The 18,446-nt window shown below is 45.3% G+C and overlaps 1 protein-coding gene across 5 annotated transcripts in view; it reads left to right on the forward strand.

The window, feature by feature from the left end:
* Positions 1 to 18,446, forward strand: part of GRM7 (glutamate metabotropic receptor 7) — a 239,030-nt gene that overhangs the window by 158,605 nt on the left and 61,979 nt on the right. For 3 of the 5 annotated variants that reach the window (XM_021410013.1, XM_021410011.1, XM_021410008.1), the window contains exons 6-8: positions 778 to 978; positions 1,071 to 1,160; positions 6,189 to 6,328. In XM_021410013.1, the coding sequence (XP_021265688.1) occupies positions 778 to 978; positions 1,071 to 1,160; positions 6,189 to 6,328 (431 nt within the window). The remainder of the gene's footprint in view (positions 1 to 777; positions 979 to 1,070; positions 1,161 to 6,188; positions 6,329 to 18,446) is intronic. The other 2 variants (XM_021410010.1, XM_021410012.1) reach the window with 2 other exon arrangements.

Raw genomic sequence — 18,446 nt, forward strand, 5'->3', positions numbered from 1 at the left:
TCTAATTTCCGAGTTCCCGTTTTCCACCTGCAAAGCGGTTCCCCTGTCTCCGACGTCCGATGCCGTGGCCCAGCCGATGAGAGGAGCGCCCAGGCTGCGCTGGGTGCTGCGGTGACAAACGGCTGCCAAAGCTGCTGCAGTTCAGGTGGCACTAAGTGTTTGCATTCCTTGAGCTCTCGGCTCTATAACATTTTAAAGGCAATCAGTGGATTCTAAAGGACGTTTCGATCTCTGCAGGTGCAGGGAAGGGGTGTAAGTTAATGCAAACAGCCGGAGCTTCCCAGGGCTGCACTAATAGCAGGTGTGCTCGCGCGGTTCTCTGGAGTGCCCCTTTGGCTGCGTCTGAAGTGGTGCTTTCTTCCCCCAGTCTGGCTGTGACTTTCAATTAGAGCCTGGGATTTGAAACACAACAAAACATCAGACTTTAAAATACCAGCTGTGCTTTATTTTTAAACGCGTTCTTCTTTCAAAGCCAGGCGTTGGGAGCACACAGAGCCTGGCGTTCTCTCCGTCTGAGGCGGTCCCTGCGGGTTACAGTTTCAAGTTTGTGATAATGGTAGGATTTGTAAAAATAACTTGCAAGTGTTGACGATTCTGCCGTCAAGAACGAAAGAGATCTTTTTTTAATTTGTTTTAATTAGTAAAACCGTAACTCAGCATTTTACGTTGCACTGCTTAAAACGCAGGTTTCTTTCAGTGTCCTCTGAGAGCGCTCGTTTGCGCCGGCCATCAGGAAGCCCCGCTCCTTACTGTCCCGTGTGTGTGTGTCGTGTGCAGGGCAGGAGCGCATCGGCAAGGACTCCCACTACGAGCAGGAGGGGAAGGTGCAGTTCGTGATCGACGCCGTGTACGCCATGGCGCACGCGCTCCACCACATGAGCAAGGACCTGTGTGCCGACTACGCGGGGGTCTGCCCTGAGATGGAGCACGCGGGCGGCAAGAAGCTGCTCAAGTACATCCGCAGCGTGAACTTCAACGGTGAGCTGAGCGCTGCTCCGCCGGCAGCACCCTGCCCGCGTGGCTTGTCCTTGCATTCCGTTTCACTCAATGTCTTTATTCATTTGGTTCAGATGATGCTTTCGTTTTAGAATTTCACTCGTTTTGTGGCAGAAGACGGCGCCTATTTAGCTTCTGTTTGAAAAGATCGTGCTTTAGCCAAGGTAAATAGGCTGCTACTGTGCAAAGACGGAAATTGCTGCTGCTGTTCTGGAATACCTTCCCAAAGCCTGTGATTTCCTGTGGGAGAAATAGCTGAGTAAATGCCCAAGTTATTCTTCGTCTTAATATGCCTGTCCCCATTTGTGTTCGTTCTTGTATTTGGAGCAAACTAACTGGATGAAATTCTGGTACGCTACCAGGCTTAGCTCAGTGCTCAGGAGAGGAGAGGGCAGCTAAAGGGCCAGGTCCCTTTTCAGAATCACAGCTGTAGTGTAGACAGAGTAGTTACCCCAACCTCTACTCCTCTAGTAAGTATTAAGAGAATTAGTAATGTCATATGAACGGGGATGGGATGACTCTATTCCTTTGTCTGCTTATTGTTTATCTACCAACTTTTTACCAGTGGACAGTAATGGCTGTGATACCAACCCTGTGTTTCATACAGCACAGTGGGCATTAACATATTTTTATTTGCATTGCACTATATGAATTAGACCTGAATATTAGGAACATTCCTCTGCCTCTGAACGTTTTACTGTAATTTTATTACAGTTTCATTAACAAACACTCGCCTGCAACTGGAGGGACCAGAGCTGGTTGCTTGCAGAGGTAGCACTACAGCAACCTAATGTTATTTCCCCTTCAAAAATGTTGCTAATGTGTGTACCAGGAGGTCTCACCGCTCTGCCCTATCTCTGCTGAGATTTAACCAGGAGCCAAAAATTAGACCTCCAAATCTATGTGTAGAACAAATTGAGGAAGGTAATGGAAAAATATCCTTTAGAAACATGCGAAGTAGCCCGGGGTGTCACTGCCTTAGAGTTTGTGTAAGCTTCCTGTCCTCATTAGACAGTGTGGGAAGGTGTTTCTTGCTATAATCTACTAAAAAATATTTTTATTAATAAACTGAACAAAGCTCGTTCATGTTCAGTATTGTGCTTTGGCCATTTTAGTACTGGGGAGCAGGTCATAGAGGTTTGTATCTGGAGAGTTCTTGTATATAAAGGTGATGAATAGTCCTCTAGTCATTTTAATAGAGCTGAGAAATAATTTGAGAGACTGGGTGCCTACTGCCTAGCTAACTTTGGTTTCCTTCTTTGTGTTTTCTTGATCAGTCTTTTAAAAGATGGCATTTTTTTTTCCATTTGTGATTGATTTACAAGGCCGTATGGTGTTTTTCTTTGCTTGTATACACATAAATGGCATCCAGCACAGGACTTGAAGTAGTGGTTTGCTTTATTATCAGGGGGAAGGAGGATGGTGCCAAGTGAAGACAGTTTCAAAACTTCTAAATTGCTTATGGCTATCTAGCCTTGGACATTTCCAGTGGGAAAAGAACCAGTTCCTTTAAGGTTTGTTATGTGGGGTTAGAGTTCAGCTTTTTGTTGTTGCATTCATAGTGTGTGACTGTGCCTGGGTTTGCACACCTGTGCTCGGCATTCAGCTGCAGCCCTCCTGGGGTAGGATCCTGGGGATGTGGAGAGAGGTTCTGCAGAGCTTGCTTTTTTCTGTGTTGCATAAAGGTGAATTCCCAGAATTGCAGTCAATTGATTCAGCCAACCCGGGATAAACAACTGCCATAGAACCCACTGAGTGGCCAGCCTGCAAATGTAGGTGCATGTGGGAACAGAAGCAATGAGAGAGGCACTTGCAGGTCTGGGTTGTGTAGTGCTGTTGTGGTAAAGCCTGGCAGCCCTGGGGGCAGCAGCACTGGTGCCCACGTCTGTCTTGGCATTACAATGCAGCAGGGCTGCTGGGTTTGCTTCAGCGGCGTTGGTGTTAGCCTTGCCCTTCCCATGCCCTTCCCTAGGTCGCTGGTGCAGCCGTGCAATTCCTCTCACTGGGGGTAGGCCTTGGAAAAGAACATTCGGTCTGTGCTTAAAATCTTGTTCTACCAGTCCTCTGCCTGAGTTTGTAGTAAAAACAGTGGGGGTGCTTTGCCCAAACTGTGAGCCAGAGAGAAAAAGTGCAGCCCATTTTCTAAGCCCATCCTGAGCCCACGAGCTAGAGATCCTCTGTGCATTTAATGGCTCTCTCTGTAACCATGAGCTGAAGCCATCTCGCCTGTAACTGCTTCTAGAGCCTTTTCTTCCCTGCAAAGGTAATGACATTCACGCAGAAAGAGCTCAAGCAACATTTTAATGAAGAGAGACTGGATTTGTACTGGGAGCTCAGTATGAATTTTGATATTGCCACATTATCTTTAGAACAAAAAGCCTCCAAATACAGAAAACTTAAAACTCCAAGTGCTCCTGCAGTAAGATTCTGAAAATCCCACGGTGCAAAGCAGAGGTTGTATCTTTCCCCAGTGAAAAAGCTGGAGGCTTTGTTCATCCGAGCCCTTCAGGTCCTCAAACCGCAGTCAACGTGAACGGAATAACAAAAGAACACCTTGGCTAGGCACACCTGCCCAGCATCCCGTCCTCCTCCTATTAATTCATTTCTCATCTTGTTGTGATTAAGGGATTGAAATTCTACAAATTCAGTCAGATCGCATCTTTTTTCAAATGCGTCCTGCAGGTGAATGGGTGTCACGTGCTCTCTGTCTGCATGGGGAAAGGACAGCCCGTTTGTTGGGAGCTGAAGATGAATTAAATTGTCATAGCCTCTGAATGAGCAAGGAGCTGCAGCCTGCAGGCTACTGCTCAGTTTCTGAAGTGCTTGCTGGAGCTGTAGCAAAATGTTACAAATCTTAGCAAGAAGAAAATGAATCCTAAATTATCAAAAAAAAAAAAAAAAAAGAGAACTCATCGACCGAATATTGTAATAATTATAAGATCGACAAGTCAAATAATAAATAGAATCATTTTTGGATATCTTTTTGCCTCTGTAAGGAGGTTTCCGTGCACCACTTATTATTTTCATGAGTGCACAAAGGAACTGGCACTGCAGGTAGAGGCTGAAACGCTGCAGCGATTGCGAGCAGGACAGGAGCAGTGTGGTCCAACCACCAACACATGGCAGAGCCCACGCGGGGCTTGCAGAAGGTTGGTGCTCACAAAGCAGGTCCTTGGCTGGGAGTCCAGTTACTCCAACTGCAAAGTTGGAAAATGGGAGGCTTTGGCTTGACTTTGGGCTGGGACTGTCCCAGTTCTCTGTGTTTCTCCAGCTGGTTGTCTTCCCTGCAGTTTGCAGACTTTTCACAGCTTTTTTCTCTATAATTTTAAGGCAGAGATGTTGGTGACCTGCAGACGTCAACGGGTGTGTACTGCAATCAGGTACCCACGTCAGTGCATGAGGTCCGTGTCCCAGGAAGCTGTGCTGTGGAGGTGACCCAGCACTGATGCTGTCCCATGCTGAGCCTGCAGCAGCCACGCACAGCGCTGCTCTTCAACAGTGACATTAAAGTGATCCTTAAAGGCTGCCTATATGCAGCGATGGCAGGAACATACAGAGCGTTTTACTGCTCCCACAAAACGCAGAAACAGCGCAGTTAGGAGGAGTAGTTCCGGATTGTACTTCTGTTTTTGTCATTTCTGGAACAAAAAAAAGAACAACAGAAACAAGCTTAACTAATAACGTACAGCCTTTGAGATGTCATGATTAGCAAAATGCCATTTCCCATTTGTGCTGACTTTCAGGAGGAGCCGAGGAGTTATGGCCGTTCCTCTTCACTCTAAGCGTTTTCCCTGTAAATGCGTTCCGGCTACGTGAATCTGTAATGACAACTAAATATCGGCCTTGTGCTCCTGAGCAACTGGAGAGGAGAGATCTCTGTGGAAGATTTTCTGTACCGACCTTTGAGATGAATCCATATCTGATCTCTGAGGCTTGCAGGATAGACAGGAAGCCATTTACCAGAGCTGCAATGAAAACTATGCTAATTTACTCCTTCAAATTTTCTTTTGCTCGCTGGAATTCAGTGAAGAATGGGAACCATGAAGAAAACCATAATCTTAAAGTTCAGTGCTACTACAGGAGAGATTTTTCATTGCTTTGGGGGGGGGGGGGGAGAAAATAAGTTATGCAGAAGGAAGAAGCTTTGAATGTAGAGACGCTAGAGCATTGCCAAAATCTTCCATCTTGACACTATATTACTCTGCCACACTGAAACCTATTTTAATTTATCTTGTAGTAAATGTGACCCTTAAAGGAAATGCAGCATTGCTCTGAATTCTCCTTTAGGAAGGGGCTCACTTCTAACGGCACAGCAATTAAAATGCAGGCACCCTGGGGAGTGCTTGTCTGTGCAAGGACCGGGGTCGGTCGGTAGCAGTGCTGGGGGTCAGTGCTGGGTGGCTCTGCTCAGCAGCAGCATGGGGGGGCTCGGGGAGGGATGCTTGCTTTGCTGCTGGCCCTGCATCCCAGCCCCGTGTTAGTTTCCCTGGTACGTGGCAGGTAAAGGCAATGCAGCATCCTGATCTGAATGGCTCCAGCCGAGGTGCTTTTCAGCCTGTGTCAGTTTCACAGAGACTAAATAAGGGAGCACACAAGGAATGATCTTCCTATAGTTTAGTCTGTTCTTTTCCATCCCAACTGCATGCTGATTACAGGAATAAGAACATATTGTGGAGGAGGAAGCTATTTCTGGATGCCAATCAAGATTCACTAGACCTGGGCTGACTTCTGACAGCAGTATCTCTCAGAAGCAGATGGAACATTTTCTGGGGGAAAAAAAATCATTTAGAGGCTCCATTCACAAGTGTGATTTTTCAGTAAAGAACTCCCTAAGGAAAGAGAGATGGGGAGGGAGGCTGGAGGGCAGGAAGAAAAGCTTCTGATATTCCTTGCTGTTTGCAAGGCTCAAGTGAAGGAACGCTGATCTAGTTTTGCTTCATTTTATTTTTAGTCAGTGGGTTTGTGCAGTAGTAATTAATCACCAGAAGAGGACTAGGATTATTCCAGTGTGTCCAGATGTATCTGTGTTAGATGGCTTGGTGATAGATAACGTTTGCCTGAAGTACATTGCCAGTCTGAAAGCTCCCGAGCGTGACTAAATAAAATAGCTGTTGTAAAGCTTTGGCTTTTTCTTTTTCTTTTTTTCTTTTTTTTTTTTTTTGGTTGGATTTGGTCTTGTTTCCTTCCCCCAGGCAGTGCTGGCACTCCAGTGATGTTTAACAAAAACGGCGATGCACCAGGGCGCTACGACATCTTCCAGTTCCACACCACCAACACCAGCACCCCGGGCTACCGCCTCGTCGGCCAGTGGACAGACGACCTCCAGCTCAACGTGAGTCCATGCCAGTTTTTGCTCGCTCTCGTTTGTTTGTTTTCAGGTACGGTGATTAAATGGTTTAGTTCCGTTTTCTCGTTTCCCCCACCATGCAGAAACTAACGTAATGACTATTTCTTTGCAGCTGGGTAGTGCATTATTTCTTGCATTTCTCCTGACACATTGTCTCTGTACTGAGAGTACCGAAGCTCCTCAGACAGATAAGGACATTAGGCAGTCATGCAAATTTTATTACCTTTGCATGTCTGGAGTCCCTAGGTGCCAAGTTGGAAAATGAACCAGTAATGCGTTGTGGTTTGAAACCAATGGGCTTTCATTCGTAGATGCTCTTTAGTTTTTCCGTTTTTAAGAAAGCTGAAACGAAGTATTTCTTGAGTGACTCACTTTTCCTGTGTTACTTTTAAGCCAAAGATATCCATATGAATGAGATCTCTCTTTTGTAACGATGTCTGAAAGAAAAGTAAGGATGTAAGAATAGGTGATCAAAGATTCCCTAGATATTTTGATGTTGCCCAGATGAAAAAACAAATACGACTGTCGGCTGAGAAAGCTGGGAACTCTTGGCAGTTCTACCCACATGAGGATGATGACAGGTCCCTGGCCTACAGATCTCCGGAGATCTGGGCTCAGGCTTCCTGCTTGACATTGTGCATGTGCTTGAGCCCTATGTATATGGAGAAGATGTGCCAGTTTGACTGCTCTTTGACTCCCTGCAGATTGTCACAAAAGCAGAGAGACGATACCTCCGGTCCAATCTGACTGTTCCTCAGCAACAGCAGCTGCATAAAGCCAGGGCACTGCTGAAATGGAATGTCAGTTGCTACAAAAGGTTTTTCCTCTCCTGGTCCAAGCAGTAATTAATATGGATTACCAAGCCTTTGAGACTAACCACAATGTTGTGCTCTTCTTGAATTGTGATGCTCTTTGATTTGCTGTATGCTATTTCAGTCTTTTACAACTTCTGATGCTTGACTGAAGAAGATCTCCTTTATAAACAGGGAATTTACAATTCTTTTAGCAAAAACTTTAATATTTTATTAAGTAAATCTTTATATAAACTACACATCCCGGTTCATTAAAATTTAAAGCTAAATTAATGGAGCTTGATTTGTATTCCTGCCGTTGTGCTAAATGTTTCCATAAAAAGCATTCCTCACCCTCATATCCTGAAGGCTACAGTGTTGTGTCAATAGCTGAGGCTGTCTCAGTAACTTCCTTCTGCTCACTCACAGGATTAGCTTTGATATGACAATCCCTGTGTGTTTTTTCTTACAATAATAAGGAACATTCTGGAGTTTAGAGGAGTCAAGGATGCCCTAAAATAACCAAACAAAATAGAAGCTGCTATTAAATATCTCCCAGGGAAACTGCCAAAGTCTGCAGTTTACTATCGATAATGAATGTCGAGGTAGCGCTTCAGGATATTTTCCCAATTCTCATTTCTTTAATACCAACATAAGAGGGGAGACAAAGAGTGGTTGGTGAGAGTGCTAATTTTAATTTAGAAATGTTGAATTGGTGCCTTATTTTCCACGAGACTTGCTGTTTGGGGCTGCCTGGTTTAGTTCTGTGTGTCTGAATGCCCTCTGTTACAAAAGAGAGACCTTGTTCTGCCCAGTTCTGCTGCCATGGGAAAGGTGCTCCAGATCCCAAAAGCAGCAGGCAAATAAGTGCCAAAGAATGATCTAGGTGAGAAATATGTTTTTCCTTGCCATCATTCGAATAAGTTAAGAACATTTTGCCATTATTTTTCCTGTGGAAGCAGTGATGCTGTTCAGTCTATAGGCAGTCTGGTCTTACAATGGCGTATGTTGTCTTCCTGTTCTCGCACTTCGGAGTGTCATGGTGCTGATTAATCTTGATTGGCTGCACCATATTTTTTCATGTAGAATTTCACAATAACTGTTTGACATTTCTTTTTCTGTTGCAAAAGGCAGTAGATAGACCAAGGAGACCTTTAGCAACGTATATTGGCAAGTCTTAAAATAAGCCATGCCAGTTTGTCTTCTCTTTGTTATCATCAGTTTATAAACCTGTTTTTTGCAGTGTCTGAGGCTGTGTTTCTCTCAATCCCAATAGCTTCTCCACATCTTTGTATCCCGTTTGCTTTTTCGTCTGGCAGAAATGTTCGGTAAAGGCAGATGTCTGCTCCCCACACACTCGGGAGCCAGACTCTGATCTGCCCATAGCGTGCGTGTCTCCTCTGAGTGCAGCTGACTCACCCTGGATTTACGTTTCTGTGTCTGAGGTCAGAATTTTATTGATTACCAAGAAAATACTTTATCACTCTCACTGCAGCAAAGTTGGGTCGTAACGTCATTTTTACATAAGGCCAATGTAATTACCAAATTTTCTTTCACTTGCTTGATCTCGAGCAATCTAACACGGCTTAGCCTAGCGCTCAAGGCATGATTTAGTAAAAATGTTGGCTGTATTTCACAGATATCTACGCAAGGGTAAAATGAGCAGATGTCTAATTTTAAATGGTTTGGCCAGTGTTCCATGAAAAACTGTTGCAGTGCTGTGTTCTCCCTGCAGTGAGGTTGATTACACGGTGCCCCGCCATCTCCCACAAGAGGTCACGGCAGAGCATGTCACGAGGGGTATGTCAAGTTCTGTCAGCCCCCTTCCAGCCCCCGGCACGCGGATTTAGTAAACAGTATTTATAGTTTGTGCCCTCCTGTGGTTTGAAATGCTTTCCCTGAATTTTAGGGTTGGAAACTTGGCCAGCTGCGTCCCCGCTGACGTCCAGCCTCGTGAACCCCAGAGCCTGCTCAGTAGCAGAGATGCAGCTCGCACAATTAGACGAGAGCACTGCTGGCCAGTGTCCTGGGTTTCATACAGGCGTCTGAAACCTGGACTCTTGTATTAAATATATATATAAAACGCATTTAAAAAATATAAGCATCGGTACAAGAGAACTATTTTGAATGTGTTTAGCTTTAGAGACTTGTTTCAGGGAAAGCAGTGCTCCTGATGAAAAGGAAGAAATTTACCGTGGGGAAAAGGCGTCAGATAGCAGCTGAGCTTTGGTGGGTTTGCTTTTACACTGAGCAACTTCCAGCGTGGGGAGGACTTTGGTTTTGTTGTTTTGTTGTTTGTTTGTTTTAATAACTTGATTTCTTGTGCTATTCCTGCAGTAAGAAATAAGGAGGCTTGCTGAGACTCAGCTTACGTGTCTTAAATTTGAACTTTGAATTTTAGAAAGGCAACGAACTGTCTGTGGTGTTTTACCTTGCAGATCCTATAATGGGTACCTTCCTGACACACGTGCCTCTGTTACTCCATAATAAAGCACTTAGAGGTCGGCCAGTGGGCACTAAGGAATGCCAGGAACTGGCTGACTTCTGTGAATGCAACTTCCTATGCTTTGAGGTACCTGACAAGGATGAACAGGCCTCTCCTGGAGGAGCTGATGTGCCTGAAGGAGGCAGAAATGCATTGCCCCTAGAGGAACAGGGGGTTCTCATGGGAAATGCACTGCTACTGCTTCTCTTCCACTATGTAGTTAACTCAGCATGCCTCAGGTTTATTATGTTTTCATATCCAAACCTCCGCAACTGCCCTTGAACTGTCAAAACCCAAAAGTAAAGGGAAAAAAAAATCCCCATGAAATTGCTGAATCTTATTTTTCCAAGGATTTGTCTATTGCATACCCTATCACAGCAGCATTCTTTATCATGTTTCCTGGGACTCCATCCCACACTTGTCTCCACCGTTTCCCTGCAGTGCCTGAACTCCCTCCCACACCCCTGTATCATTTGCTGTGCAAGCAGCATGCTGTATTGTGGCTGTCTTTGAACAGCCTTTTTCTCCCATCTCTACCCTGCTTTCCTGTTTTGCATTGACGAGCTTTTGGGAGTCATTAAAGCCAAGGCTGTTTGCAGTTGGCAGTTTGTTGCATGGTTTAATCCCGTTGAGGTTGGGCTTGGTGCAGCTGTTCCAGCACCATGGCAGCAGCACTGTGAGCAGGCTGGTGAGACCCATCCCAGGAGGTCTGGGCCCTTGCAGAGGGATGCTGTCTGACTCTGTGCTCAAGGAACAAATCAGTTGTTCACACTGAGATCCTGCACGATGGTCTGCAGGTCTGGGCTGAGAGCTGTGCCTCCAGCACAGGTGTCCACATAGGTTGCATCATGTTGTTTTTAACTGCATCAGCATCTCCGGCTCAATGCTATGGCGTGTAAAGGTGCCACTGGGCAGCCAGGTGCTGGTCTGAGGCTGCGGTGTGTGTCAGGATGACTGAAGGTGCATCCCCAGCTGGTAAGGAGTAGAGGTGGAAAGCATGATGCCCTGCCCAGTGCTGCGCTGCAGAGATTTCAGGGAACCCCAACTTGAAACGTGTGTCACTTGCAAAGCATCGGACTGAGTTAGTTCCAAGTGAAATTAAAATGTCTCTAATACATATATATGTGTCTCTAATACAAATACATATTAAAGATGCCTAAAAACCCCGTGTGCAGAAGTGAACAAACAAATCTGTATTGTTTTAGTGATGTGCCCTCGAATTGTAAACAGTTTAGCAACGTTAAGCAGTGTAGTTGTTGAAGCATGACTGCCACCTGAATAGAGGCTTTGCATGTGGAGTCAGAAGGCTGGTGGCTGGGCAGTTCCTTGCTCTTTTTATAATCTCCTCCAGCAATAAGTGATTTATCACTGCAATCTTTCTAAACAAGTGCTTAGAAGATGAATGGTATTGATAATTATCAATAGTGCTCCATAAACATTTACCCTACGTGAATGTAACTCCTTATAAATCCTGGTTCATGGTGTATAGTGCAAAGGAAATCACTCCGTGCTTATTAATAAACTCCCTTGTCCCTGGGGAAATAGCTGTGCTAGGTTATTTTCTTCACTGTAGGCTCAGGCCAGTGATTTAGAGGAGCAGGAAGATGGGCAGAGAACAGACATGTTTCAAGTAACATCCACGTCCCTTGGTGTCTCTGGACATACGCAGGGCAAGCAGAGTGCCGTGAGCTCAGCAGTCAGCTTTCACCCTCCGGAGAGAAAAGCCAGGAAGGAGCAGGGAGCTGGCCCTGGCCTGGGGGAGGTTACAGAGCAACAGTGCCACTTCCACACTTTGATTCTTTTCTTCCCCACAAACAGAAATGCATTAGGAAACTTTGTTATTGGCTGTTCAGTCCCTATTGGAGCTGCCTCTGCTCAGACTAATCTGTTTAAATGCCTCAAACATCTCTGTTACAGAACTTGAAAATAAGTGTTAAGAATAGAGTGCTAACAGAAAGAATAATGAGATGTCCAATCTTCTGGCAGGAGACCTACATGTACAGACCCATTTGGTGAAATACCCAGAACAGCAACTGGATCCAAGCAGCTATTCAGCACAGTTTGGTGCTCAGCAGTATGCTGCCACTTTTGATGACATTTTGTAACATAACATGTTCAAGTCCCTGTTCATTGTTTGTTGGGTTTTGCTTTTCCTTGGAGTGGAGCGTGTTCAGAGCAGGTGAGTTTTGCAGTATGTTTCGCAGCACAAGGTGGGGTCTTCGTGGAGCCTGTGCAGGTTTCACTTTTCTGGAACGTGGGATTTCCCCTTCCCAGTTGGAAGTGTCTGCCCCAAACAGCAGGGGCTGAGTTCTGTACCGCAGTGATCTTGGGTTCGTTTTGAGGCTTCTTGTATGTTTGTTTGAAGATCATGACAGGATGGATAAAAATGGCCATCAATTCCCTTTCTCATCTCAGCTATTGTCACCTAATTGGCCCTTGTGTCATTTCCTATCCCTGCTGCTGAGTGCAGTGAGTGGCTGGTACAAGGACAGCGGGGCCTCTATGGGGCGGCTGCTGGAAGGAGAAGCTGGCGAGGTGCTGGGCGGGGGGAGGGCTGTGTTATCGGGGTGTCAGGAGTCTCCTAGAGCAAGCTCAGGAAATGAGGTCCAGGCGTTATCAAAAATGAAGTACGATGACTGCTTTGTTTGCACGTGTCACTGCAGAGCCTTAAGCTTTCCACTGAGGTGGATACCAGTTTACGTTTTTAATGAAATTGGCCAATCCTTAGATTGATTTAACTATACGTTACAGTATGTGGATGAACACGGAGGTGTGATTGCATCCAGAAGTAACCGTCCTTCTGAGAGCTGCCAAAACATGAATTGTTTTAGTGACCAATGCCTCGTTACCTTTTCAGGAGGTAACTTCTCTGGTCTTGCATTGCTCATGTCGGCCGTGACCGGCACAAACATCTTTCATTGTCTTAACTTCCAGAATTAATTTTGTCCCAGTGGAAGGGAACTTCCCAAACCCCTGGTGCACAGAGCAGCCGAGTGCTTGGTTCTCCAGCCCTGGCCAGATGCCTGCCACGTGCTGATGGCTGCAGGACTGCAGGTGCTTCTGCTGCATGAGGCTTAGGTGCTGCTGCTAGTAACTTCTGTGCAGGTGAGGGCAAAGCCTCAAAATACGTGCTGGTAACCATGGGAATCCAGCAGCACTTGGCATCAGAGAAGATAGGTAAAGAAGAGTCAGCAGTCCTGCCAGGGCATCCGTCTTCAGAATGGAGAGAACTCAAGCTGGCTTTGGTAAGGTTGGCATGGGCAGAGCAACAGAATGAGAGCCGGCATCTGCGCGGTTAGAGTGCAGCCCACAGGGACAGGAGCTCAGGCAGGGAGGGCCCTTTCCTGGAGCTTACTTACCATACTTGGAAGTCACAAAAACTATATGTATATAACTATGTATGTATGTATACATATTTAAGTAGAAGTTTTTTCTGTGATCTGAGCTTTCCATTTAAATTTGTACTTCATATAAACAGGAAGGCAATAGTTAAATCTAGCACCTCACTCTGAAAACTAACTCAGACTTGGGATTAAAGATGTGAAATGTCATTTCTTCTTTGTTGTTGACCCATTTTGCTTAGGTGGTAATGTATGCTGCATGAGCTGCACTACCTTAGGCAAAGCAAAGTGAATTAAGCTATATCAGCTTTTGGTAACTCTGAGCATTGGTATAATTTTCTCCAGGTCTGAGAATGTCACAAGGTAAAATGTCTGTGAGGACGTAAATGCTAAGAGAAACCAGGCTGAGAGAGTATCTAAGATATAACATCTTTTCCAAGGTAGGACTAAAAAAAATAAGAAATTCATAAAAGTTAGAAAGGAAAAAAAAAAAAAAGAATTAGACAACTTATTGACTTCAGAATTTGCTTCATCTTGTGTTCTCCTAAATGACCAGGAGCCAGTAGGCAGCCAGAGCTGCTCTGAGAGCGAGTAAGGTAAGAAATAGAAGGTCAAAAAATAACTAACCTGCACTTTTAACATAGGTGATGTTTTTGCTCCCACAGATCACTCCTTAAATCCTTCTCTGCAAGACTTATCTATTTTTGTCTGCAGGTATATTCAAGAGCAAATACTTTGCTGGGATTTCAGTGGATAATTAACAGCTTCGCTTGCTTTTGGCAGGAGTAGTAGTGTCAGTTTCTGTGTTACTGAGGACCCAATACCCTTTGATGCCTGAAATCAGAGCAATGCTTTCGGTGACAGATGTTTTGTTCCTTTTGGAGAAGTTGACCCATCTGCATAGGGAAGAGCCCTCTGTCAGAGCACCAGCACGGTGTGCTGCCCGACTCACCAGCAGCAAGCTGCTCTGCACGGACCCGCTGGGGCAGCAGGTAGAAATCTCAGCTTTGCTGTTAGATCCATTGTGATCTTATGGGACCTGCAGTGAGTCAAAGAGCCTTGCTTTGGCTTCGTTTCATTTTAACTAAACACACTTTTCAAGTTGGCACCAGTTGCTATGCCATGAAGCTCTCTGAAAACACAGCAGAAGTGCTTTTGTGTGTGGTAGCTTTCAGTTTCTTAAAGGCTACAGGGGAAATCCCACAAGGCGCAGTGCTGAGCATGGGAGGGAGCCTCGAGGTAATCCTTTGGCTGCACAGCTTTGGCTGTGCTCTGCCACTGGTGTTGAATGAGCCAAAGATTCCCTTTCTCTGCACCCATCTCGGCCCACAGGACTCACGCCAGCCGTGGGCATCTGGCAGAAGGAGCTGCCTCTGTCCTCAGAGGGCTGTGCCGCTGGCAATGAGCACAGCACACAGCAGGCAGTGGCAGTGCGGAGGTGATGCACTGGAGATGGGGCAGAGGCTAAGGACAATCAGCTACATAGAATCATAGAATCTCAGAATGGTTTGGGTTGGAAGGGACCTTTAAGATCATCCAGTTCCAATCCCCCTGCTGTAGGCTTCTAGATCAAACGCATCTGAGATCTGTCTTTTCCTTTGCAAAATAAGTATCATCATTATTCCATGAGGTCATGGAGGCAGTGGGAGGTTCCTGTCTGAGAGAGCCCTGTAAGGCAGCTCAGGGAGCCCTGCACAGCATTTTGGGGAGACCAGTCCCAGCGATTTGCTATCGGCAATGAGACAATGAGTGCACCAAGCTGTTAACTTTTTTTTTTCTTAAGTATTCTGGTTTAGCAGTTAAGGTCTTGGTGGGTATGTTTTGTTTTGCTGTTGAGGGGATTTTTTGGTGGTGTTTTGGAGTTCTGTTTGTTTGTTTTTATTATTCCTTCATGGCCTTGACTAAGAAGAAAAAGCGATTCTGGAATGTGAAACTTCCCAGAATAGCGGAGGAAATGACATGGCAAGGGAAAACACATCTGTAGTTGGATTTTGTTTTCCCTGCACTTTGTGTGCGAGTGGTGCCCCCAGATGCCGGCGTGGGAACTGGCTGCTGTGGGAGCCCAGCAGTCCAAAGGGAGAAGATGATGAGCCCTTGGCTGCGGGTCGGCTCATGGGAGCTGTCTGATGGGACCTGAGATGGTCTGTGGGATCTGCTCGGAGCCCTGAGAAGGATTAAACCCAGGGACATCTGGGAGAAGCTTCCAGCTCCTGTTTTGTCATCTTTTTTGTTTTTTTGTAAAATATGTGAGGGTATCGCATGAACAGACAGGGGAACGATTGGCTTCATGCTGTTTTGGTAGCCCCAAAGCACAATCCAGCTGTGTTTTGTAAAATGAAATTTTGAGACCACACAGATGCGAGTACCAAGGATAGCAGAACAGAGTTATGATGATTACATCATACTGCTCTTGTTTTCTTTAGAGAGAAGGAAGAAATTCCAGAAAGGGTTTTCAAAACGCTCTGCCCCCACCAGAACCATGTGAACGGTCATTAGGATTTCCAATGATTAAGCAAATTATAAAGGTTCTCAAAGGAGTCCATGCATTGAGTGGGTCAAAAGTAATCATTTTTAAATGTCCCTGATTACAAACTTACATAGAAAATCGATGTGGTTTGCAGGAAGAGTATAACACTGAATATATAGTAAGCATTGCAATGCGTCTCAGGCTAATCATTGGCATGGTAGGCAATAATGGCCCCAGGTGGAGCTGAGAAGTGTCTTTAGTTTGCCCTTAAAAGAGGCTTTCCCTGAAGTTTATTTGTTTTGTTTCACTGTTTGTTTGTTTGTTTCTTCTTCCACTGATCTGAAAATGTACTTTTAATATGAAAATGCTGCAGTAAATGGTTCCCATGGAACAACCTTGTTTACTTGTTAACTGCACCTTTTAATGATAGGGAGGATGTGTATTTGACCATTAAATGTAGCATCTGAGCATCCAGCTCCCAGTAGCAGCTAGAAATTTTGCCTATAATGAGATATTTTGTTCTGTTCTTGCAGTGTCTGTCTTTCAGACAGGCTGGTGAAGCGAAATAAGCAGTATGGACTTCCACTTCCCTTGGCAAAAGCCAAAGCTTGGATGATTTTTCTTTCAGAAATACAACAGGAAAAAGCGGCACAGGCTGTTCTCTGCTAGCTGGGATGCCTCTGCAACTGTAATGCATTTCTGTATTCCTGAGGAGGAGTGGGGAGGAGGAAGAGTGTCTGTGCTGCAAAGGATGCACAGCAGAGGCGGTGGCATATTGAGGGTGCTCAGCAGGAGGGCGTGAGGAGTCGCTCCCCATCACTTTGCTCACTTCTCAGAGAGGTGAGAAGGGCACGGTGGGGAGAAAAATGCAAGGTGCTGGTTATTTCCGATTAAGTCTGCAGAAATGCAGTGAGGCACAAAATTCGTAGCTTGCCACGGTTAGTGTAGGAAATAAAGCTCTGAAGTTGTCTGCAGAATTTCAGTGGAACTGCAGGAAGACAGCACCGTTAATGATGCGGTTGGAGGGCCCGTATTTTTACTCTTATTTATTTAGGCATTAAATCTATGGAGTGATCTTGTTTTTCAACCTGTTTGTTTGTTGCCATCTTAGCCTCACACCCTTAGTGTGTTGTGCCCGTTCATCCACGCTGCACACGCCAGGCAAACCAGCGTTCCCTGTAACTTTCAAAGCAGCAGCACGCTCAGTGCCGTCGCTCTGCAGTGACAGCCACCTCCTTTGCTCTTCCTTCCCTAGCCCTGTTTCAGCACGACGTGGATGCAGCCTTGATGTAAGAGTGGCCTCCATGTGAAGGATAATTAGCCCCATCAGCCAGCAGTAATTTTCTGTGTACCAGCTACAGCAGCTGGGACCGACTGACCGAGTATAGCCTGAGCAAGAAAACTTAATAGCATTAATAATACTGCAGCAATCTAATTAGGGCCTAAAGAACCTAGTTGCTGAGTTTCAGTCGGAATTTCGTGGTTCTTTCATCTTGCTTCCCCAGCCTGTGTGTCATTATGCCATGCTCACTAGCCATGATGAGAAAATTACTGTACAATTGATGCTGATCCTTTAAAAAGGGAAGACCAGGACCAAATAATTTGACTAGCACATACTGGTCTTTGAATCAGCTTGGAAATTAGTAGGATAAATAAACTAAAGCATTTTGAGTTGGCAGGCACTTCAAGATAAATGCTATCCAAATTACACACCTGCCATTTGGTACATCTCTGGTTATTACCCTTTCCATTTTGAAAGTAATATATCAGATTTGGCAGATGTATTTCTTTTTCACAAGTGTAAATAACAGAAAAAGAAGTTATTAGCTCATAAGCAGAGATAAATAAGCATCAAGGGATAATCCTTTTCTCAAAACCTGGGTAAGGTCAACTTGTGGCTGTACCGTGACAAATAACTCAGAAAATGAGTTTTGGGGAGAAAAATCAGAATTCCTGGACTCGCTTCTAAATGCCCTTGTCGTCTCATCTTGTTATTTGGGACTTGAACTTGAAAATTTCTGAGTATTATGGAGGTATTGGAACAGAACATTCAATTTCAACTGTTCAGTTAAATACTGAGCAATTACTTTGACCCAATATCAAGCTGTTTTTTAGGTGATTTGGTACTTTGGATTGAGGGATTTTTGTCACCCTGCACAATGAATCCCTTTAGTCTCAATTTCTAGAACGGCCATGGAGCCAGCGCAGAGCTTCAGACACACAGGGAAGGTCTGTTCGAGTCCTTGGGCACATACAGAAAGCTGCATGTGCTGCTGCCTTGGCTTTCATCTCTGTGCTGCGCCTTCATTACGCCGGGTGCAGAACTTCCTCCGTCCTATTTAGCATGTGCTGCTGTATTCACTGCCACTTAGAGATGTCGGGGTGGAAGCAGCGGGGGAATCGTGGGACCATTTTAGCTGCCTTTGTCAGGAGCCAGGTGTAAGGTTCCCTTATCTAATTATTTATTGCATCCCTCATGACTTTGAAGTTTCTTAGTTTTGTTCTATTTGCAACATGGGTGTATTTGAAATTAGATGCGTGTGATCGTGTCCGACCATCCTAAAAAGCAAACGAACGCAAAAATCCGTGATTGAAGGGAACTTTGCTAAGGCCCTTTCCTGCCCAACTGTGAAAATACTGAGCAGTTTCTCTTATATGAGGCTGTAACTGGGCCACCTCGCTTTGAAATGAAACGTTTCATCTCTGTTTCACACCACGGTGCGTGGGAGCGCTGCAGTGCATGGAGGTGCGTGTGGGGCAGCCGTGCACGGCCCCATCTCCAGCTGCACTTTGTTTAGGGCCGTGACACCAAAGGACAAGCTAGCTTATGCCAAAGGCATGAAATGCTTGTAATAGTCCAGGCTACTATGCTCATAACCTGCTTTCATTGTCCCAGTTAGGAGCCAGACAAGCTGTAAATTGCTCCTTTAATTAAGCAGCATTTTATTTCCTCCTATACGACCACAGGAGCTGGCAGAAGTGCGGGCTGCGAGCAGTGGCACAACTGGGCTCTTCTCAG

Source organism: Numida meleagris, chromosome 11, assembly GCF_002078875.1.
Source record: "Numida meleagris isolate 19003 breed g44 Domestic line chromosome 11, NumMel1.0, whole genome shotgun sequence".
NCBI classification, from domain to species: Eukaryota; Metazoa; Chordata; class Aves; order Galliformes; family Numididae; genus Numida; species Numida meleagris.